The following is an 8139-nucleotide window of genomic DNA, read 5'->3' on the forward strand; positions in this document are numbered from 1 at the left end:
CGGACACGGAAAAAAGACAAAAAAAAAAAAAAAAAAAAACCCACAAAGAAATTTTAAACTGCATTCAATAGTGTTATTGTTAGTCATAACAATGGCATTGTTATTTTGAAACTATGAAGTACATTCTGTAGGATAAACCAAATAATAATTTTTTTTTTTTTTTTTTTTTTTTTTTTTTTGTCTTTTTTCCGTGTCCGGCAACGGATCGCAACCCTCAGTGCTGCCCCCGTTACGGACCGGGGACCGGCAACGGGATCGCAAGCCTCGGCGTTGCTCCCGCGCCTCGCTCAGCCAGTGAGCGGGAACCGGTCTGCATACGGGATCCGAACCCTCGGACGGGAGCGCCGCCGCGCCTCCCAAGCGGCACACTATCCAGTGCGCCACCGGGCCGGCCCCCAAATAATAATTTTAATGTCACTAGGAAGCAAAGTTTCAGCACAAAAAAGATGCAAATATAAAATCAAAAGTTAAGTAAAAACATTGTACCCTCTTTATTTAAACTGGAAATATCAGTACAAATATCAAATATTTTTCTTTTCCTTAAAAAATGCTTATTACTAGTTAAAAGACTGTTGTAACATCAAGGTCAAGGGTTTGTATCCCCTTACCGGCCAGTGCCAAAAAAACACAAAAATAAAAACCAAACATACAAAAATGCTTATTTCCTAGTTTTTTCCACTAAAAGGACCTAGAAGCAATGACGACATGGTAGCAATAAGCACTCCAAAATTCAATTTCCCACTAAAGAAATCAGGGCTTCTTGGAGAAACAACTGATTCCAGGTTTTAAGCAGGAAAATTACAAGTCAGGTGGGACATCTTGTGCCTGGAAGCAAAAGTGGTCAAAAGCCTAGGATTCTTGTCAAAGAGACACAGGAGCCAATTTGAAGAGATTCCTATTAATCTAAAGATGGGACCATTTGTGCATCAAAAAGCATGACTGTAATGGAATGAAATACAGACATATACTTAAAAAAACTAACCCTGAATTCAAAATGATACTAAAAACAAACAAACTTTACTAGTCACTTTTAGAGATTGCTGGAGCATCAGTTCATTGCTCTGGAAAAACGGGTAGGGGGAGAATCATAAACTTATTCTACCTTTTGGGCTGGCCCGTGGCTCACTCGGGAGAGTGCGGTGCTGATAACACCAAGGCCATGGGTTCGGATCCCATATAGGGATGGCCAGTTGCTCACTGGGTGAGCGTGGTGCTGACAACACCAAGTCAAGGGTTAAGATCCCCTTACCGTCATCTTTAAAAACAAACAAACAAACAAAAAAAACTTATCCTACCTTTTTTTGTATGATCTTTATTTCAAAGTTACTAACTAATTGATGACACAGAAAATTCTTATAGAAAAGTCACAGCTAATGTAAAGGAATGACAAAATTAGGGTATCTCCATTTTGCAACTCCTAATGACATGACAGATCTAGGCAACCGTAATCACTGTTGCTAAAACCATTAATCTTCACATCACTTAACATTAAATGGCTGCTAAAATCATTCATTTTAACACCCAGTTTATAGGAAATATGGGAGACAGAGGAAAATTTTAAACAATACCATCACGATAAATCAGCCAAATCTGAGAATGGGGAAAATTCTATAGAACAAAATGACAGTTTCTTCAATGAATAAATGGTACAGGGAAAGGGGGGGTAGATGGCAGAAATGTTATAGATTAAGAGATTTAAGTATCTGTGAAACACTAAAATCACTGAATTGTATACTTTAAATGGGGGAACTACACGGTAGGTGAATCGAATCTTAATAAAGCTATTTAAGGGAAAAAAAAAAAGGATTTAAGATACCAAAATATCAACTAAAAGCAATACGTAGACCTTGCTTAGATCCTAATTTGAACAAAATCATTGTAAAAAGACATTTTTAAGGGAATCTGGGAAAAGTGAATTCAGACTGCACACCAAATGATAAGAAATACTCATATCTGCTAATTTTGGGATTTGAGGTAATGGTGCTGGGGTTAAGTTTCTTAAAAATTTAATTTTCTGTCAGACATAGATGATGACGTACATAATAAAACGTTTATGGGTGAAAGGATGTGATTTGCCTTAAAATGCTACAGGAAACGGAAGTAAAAATGAGGGGGAGATGAATGAAGCAAGAATGATGGGATGCTGATGACTCGCTGAGGCTCAGTGATGGCACATGTGGGTTCGCAGGATTCTCTCTGCTTTTAGGAATGTCTGAAGATTTCTTTAACAAAAAGTAACAAACGAAAGTGATAAGGCCCCTAATCAGAGAGGTACATATGGATCACTGTGGAGGGTCAGGAGGGAGTGTTTGAAATTTCTGTAAGAAAACATTTTAAAAAAAGACCAAAGACAATTCAGAGAAAATATTTACGATACACATATCAAATAAGAAGTTGTATTGATAAAAAAACACCTGTCAGTGTTACTGATGGTGGGGAGGAGGAAGAGACTTTATTTTTTATTTTAAGCACTTTTTTTCTTTTTTCTTTTACCAAAGATCATGTATGACACTCTTGTAACAGAAATAAATATTAAAAAAAAATAGTTAGGTAATGAATTTTGCCTCCATAATACAGAATCTTTCCAAGTTTCACATAAAAATTTTTAAAAATCTTACCTGAGATTAGCTCTGTCAAGGTCACAGGTTCGGGTCCCCTAACTGGCCACTTAAAAAAAATAAAAACAAACAAACAAACAAAAAAATCTTACCTGAGAAATGTTCTTGGAGGCCATTGTTTGCAAAAGGGCCCTCAAGGCACTACTTATGGCTTCTAGAAAGTCTGCATGTTTAGCAAAATCTAAAACACAAAAAATTACAACAAAACAGAAAAATGAAATAGAAGATTTGTCTAAGACAAGCTATTTTGTAGAAAAAGAAATCGAATCAAAGCAATACATGTTAAATGTTAATATATGCTATTGTAATAAAAACACTTCTGGTATTTAAGCCAAAACGTTTTGTTAGATCCCAGTACACAACATACATAAGTCTGAAAGATGACCACAGTTGGAAGTGTTCTATAGACAGTCCCTGACTTCCCCACTGGGTTTTCACTTGACTCACACTTTAGCACATGATAAACCTGAGCTCGCTTTTGTAGACTGCATCCAGCCTTTCATGGTGCTGGGCAGACCCATGGTGAGGTCCTCTCCCAAACCAGAGTGCTTCCTGGCCAACCTAAGCCCACCGCCTTGCCAAGAACTGTTCCTCATACAGGAAAACCCCTGTGCTCAGTCAGTGAAAACCACCATGCCTCCGTGGTTTTCACTGACCAACTCCCCCTTTCCACTCCTGCTCTTCATCTTTATCCTTACTGTCCCTTCCTCCCACACAGGACAAACAGAACAGCAGCAATAAACAATTACATTAGCACAGTCATACACAGGGGTGAGTGAGGGCCACCTAGGTGAGCTGGCTCCCTAACCCCTTTCAAGGGAAGAGAAAATAATTGCCTTTGGTGTGGTAAATCGTATTTCCCAAAAATGCCCACAGCAATGTTTCCAGTCCTGCATGATCTTCCAGACCTTGCCACTTCCCATAAAGATGTGGAGTCTGTTTCTCCACTCCCTGAGTCTGGGTGGGACTTCATAACTTCTTCAACCAAAGGAACACACAAAGTGACAGGCTAGGTCATAAAAGGCAATATGGTATCCACTTGATTCACGTGTGCATGCTCTCTTTTTTCTCTCTCAACTCTTGCCCTTGGAACCCAGTCATCACAGTATGAGGAAGCCTGGGTCACATGAAGAAGTCACTTGTGGTTGTTCTAACTGACAACACCAGCACCACTGTCAGACATGTGAGTGCACAAGACTTCAGATGATTATGGCTCACAACCTTGAGTTCTACAGGAGAGGCCCTGGACTAGTGTTTCTCAACCTCAGCACAACTGACATTTTGGATAGGATAATTCTTTGTAGTGTGCATACAGGTGTCTTTTGTACACTGCAAGATGTTTAGCAGCATCCCTGGCCTCTACTCTCTAGATATCAGCAGCAACCTCCAAGTTGTAACAACCAAAAACACCTCCAGACATTGCCAAATGTTTCTTGGGGCGGGGTGGGCGGATTGCCCCTAATTGAGAACCATTGCCCCAAACATTGTGAGTTACAGACAAACCATCTCCCCTGTGACCTGTTTAAATTTCTGACCTAGAGTGATTGTGAGAAATAATGATTATTGGTGTTTTAAGCCACAAAGTTTTGGGGGTAATTTGTTCTGTAACAATAGATACCTTAGCTTCCTGCTTTGTGGTGCCTGGGACCTATAACTGTTCTAGGTCCCAGGTTTTTATGGTGTCTGGGTGACAGTGAGGCAGCACCTGCACAAATTTTAACCAAGGCTTACTATACTTCTTGGCCTTCTCATTTTCAGAAATATATACCAAAATAGGGGATTTCCCATAATTATCACAAAATAAAGATAACAGGATATCTTAAATACGTCCTTAGATTACAGGATCTCTTTAAGATTAGACAGACTTGGGATGGAATCCTGCCTTTGATTTTGTGACCCCTCTCACTTAATTTTAGTCTTGGCTCAAATGTCACCTCCACAGAGAGGCCTTTCCAAACTAACTTGCACATTAACTCATACCATTCTGCCTTTATTTTTTTCTTCATAGCTGAATTACGTTAAAGATTTATTTATATCAGAATGCAGGCCCCAGGAACATAGTGACCTTGCCTATCTTGTTCATGCCTGTATCCCTAGACCTAGAACCTAGCGCTAAAAGAATGAATGATCTTGAAGAGGTTCCTTAAACTCTAAATCTCAGCTACCTCATCAGGAAGATGGGGTAATAATGCCTATCTCATAAAACCCAGCACTTAATGGGCACTCAAAAATTGGTGTGAATTGTTACTATTAAAGTTCAAAAAGTTACCATAACATACTGAAATGTATGTTATATTTGATTAATGCTGTAAGTGTAGCCTTAGAAATTCATGAACTGCATATAAAACAATTCAGCTATGTTATGTTATGTTACAAAAAACTAACTCAATATAAACAAAATACATCTCAAAATCGACTTTTTTCTGTCCTCTATTCTCAGGAAAATAACCATTACCTTAGATTCAAAACACTAATCTAAACTACACTGCCATTTTACATTATGTGTAATGCATACTTTCCCTACACTAAGGAAAATATTTGGGTGATTTTTATTTAACTCACATTTCTGATCGTTTATCCAAATTTGGGAAAAGATTCAAACCACCCTGCCTTTCTGATAAATTCTCAGTAAAAGGTTGACAGATGTGTCTAAGAAATTAAGTAAATGTCAAAAGAAGTTAAACAAAAGACATAATTCAAAATGTTTTCCCGCTTGACAAGTTGTATCTAAGAATCCATAGCATGCCGGGCCAGCCCGTGGCTCACTCGGGAGAGTGCAGTGCTGATAACACCAAGGCCACGGGTTTGGATCCTATATAGGGATGGCTGGTTGGCTCACTAGCTGAGCATGGTGTTGACAACACCAAGCCAAGGGTTGAGATCCCCTTACTGGTCATCTTTAAAAAAAAAAAAAAGAATCCATAGCATGCCTAAATGTAGGTAAATAACCCACAAGTAATCAAGCAGCAAATTACATCTAGGTAAATTTTTCAGATTGATTTTCAATATTCTGATATGGAACAGAAAATATAACCCAGAATGGGATACTATCATTCTAACTATAACAAAAAAAGGACTTTCCAATTTCTAAAATGTGGGAAAATAGGGAATCCTAAATGATTTCAGAACTCATGCAATGGAGCAAAATGACAGACTGACCAAATATGAAAATACAACATTGCTAAAAATCTCTTTTTTTTTTTTTGGTGGCTGGACAATATAGGGATCTGAACCCTTGACCTTGGTGTTACAAGGCGAAAAATTTCATATGTCTTGAAAATCAATAGCTTTTAATGAAGGGGACAAAGACTTTAGTGTTTGAATACAAGGATCAGATTCTACTAAAAACTTTCTCCTTTTCTTTCTGATGTCAGCCACAAACATAATGTAGGTATGTATAAAGTGTCACAAATAGTATAACTAATGAGAACTGTATTTTAGCATTAAAATTAAAACAAGTTAGGTAGAGCTGTATGATCCTCATTCATTTAACTCTCAAACATAAAGGAGTAGAGAAATTTAGTCCCATTCTCCCTACCAAATTCTCCAAAAACAGTTCACACTATCCATATAGAACCCATAGGGTTACATTATTTAATTGATCTCAAATGTTTAGAAGGACTATATTAGAATAGCACCTCCAAATGTAAACAATTATCCTTTATCAAATTTCTAATAAAACTTACTGTTATTCCAAAGTAAATAATAACTATACTATGCTAAGGAGGCCATTGACAGGACACAATGGACCCTGAGCAACCTGGACAGCCCAGAGGCATTTTAATGGCAATCTTCTCCCAGCAACAACTTTTCCCCTATTGTTTACAATCCAAATCCATCACATGTGGAAGGTCAATTCAGATTACAAATTCCTGGAAATAATAGCCCATATCATTAAATGGATAAATTTTCAAAAATACTGTTGTGACAGTGACCTGTGATAGGTGATTTCTATAAAAATAACATCATGGCCCTCAGGATATATCAAAGTGTTCTTAACCTAACAAAATGTCACAATTCTGAAACTTAAAAAAAGGAAAAGCCAAGACTTTCCATTATTTCTCCATGGCTCAGTCTGGTATGGTTTTCCTGTGATATATGCAGGTAATAAATGTACAAGAATCAGTGACCACAAATAGCCAGCTGAACTGGGAGAAACATACCTGAGTATTTTCTGTATAGCAAAGACACAGAATACGTACATTTATTTCAAATGAAATAAACTCTTCATGCTGGCTGGGGATGGGGCTTGTGGTACCATGATCAGACTCTTATTGACAAATGGCCCAGAGGCAAGGGATGCTGACAGCATTACCTCAAGGTTAGGCAGGGCTTAGAAGCAGTAAGAGACTCTGGTACGTCCTGCCCACTTGAGGCCCTGGCTGTGGACTTCCCCACTTGGCTCTACTCTGTATCTCAGCCCATGGGAATGGATGGATGGGATGCAGGAGCAATAGCTGCCCTTCCTGTCCCCGCCCCATAGGACACCTTGGTGGGCTGATGGGAGCCAGAAAGCCAGTAAAAGTCAAGGAAAGCTCCCTGCGTCCCATACCATCCAGGTCTCTTCCAGGTTTTAAGAAGGCTGGGAGAGAAACACAAAGCTACAGTTGTCATCTGGCCTGCTCACATCAACAAATCACTTCTGTGCTCCAGTGCTTGCCCAGTCCTGGCTTGGAATGGGTACAGGGCTGGCACTCCTCATATCCTGTTTGTATCCTGTCTTGAGGATGGCTAGGTATGGCTTTCCTGTGTTCACTGTGGCCAACAAGTGCACAAACAGCCTGAGATCTCTTGAAAACTACATCTGTTGACTTTACCAATGTCAAAAGGGTGGTAGAGACAGACTAATAACTATATATGGGTTTCTAAACATTTATTTACTTAGTTTCTTTTGTTTGGTGGCTGGCTGGTAGAGGGATCAAATCCTGGACCTTGGTGTTATCAGCACCACACTCCAAACCAACTGAGCTAACCCGCCAGCCCTATTTACTTAATTTTTAAAAATTAATCTAGAACTTCTAGCACTTCTTAGGAACTTGATAGAATGCAAGATTGATGTCTAAAGAATTGGGGACCAACTCGTGAATGAATGTTTATATAGAAAATTGTATTTAGACAAAACCGATCATATTTTGATCTTTTAAGAGTTCAGTTACTGGGGCTGGCCCGGTGGCGCACTGGAGAGTGCGCTGCTTGGGAGTGTGGCGGCGCTCCCGCCGAGGGTTTGGATCCCATGTGGAGACCGGTTCCCGCTCACTGGCTGAGCGCGGTGCGGACACAACACCTAGGGTTGCGATTCCGTTGCCGGTCAGTAAAAAAGACAAAAAGGAAAAAAAAAAAGAGTTCTGTTATTGGATTTAATGTTGTGTCTGGGAAGGAGAAATGTTAAACAGTATACAATAAAATATATGAACAATATGTTGAATACAACACAACAGAGTTATCTTATTGGTGGTCAGATGTTAAAGTCAATGCAGAAAGCAAATATCTTCAAGTTTACCCTAAAAAAATCCCTAAAGAT

At 39.0% G+C, this 8139-nt stretch overlaps 1 protein-coding gene across 1 annotated transcript in view; it reads right to left on the bottom strand.

The window, feature by feature from the left end:
* HEATR3 (HEAT repeat containing 3) overlaps positions 1–8139 on the bottom strand; it is a 39072-nt gene that overhangs the window by 10580 nt on the left and 20353 nt on the right. Inside the window, 1 exon segment of the mRNA XM_008578115.1 lies at positions 2711–2799. Coding sequence (XP_008576337.1) covers positions 2711–2799 — 89 coding nt within the window.

The sequence above is a fragment of the Galeopterus variegatus genome, unplaced genomic scaffold, assembly GCF_000696425.1.
Source record: "Galeopterus variegatus unplaced genomic scaffold, G_variegatus-3.0.2 Scaffold1633, whole genome shotgun sequence".
Classification (NCBI taxonomy): domain Eukaryota; kingdom Metazoa; phylum Chordata; class Mammalia; order Dermoptera; family Cynocephalidae; genus Galeopterus; species Galeopterus variegatus.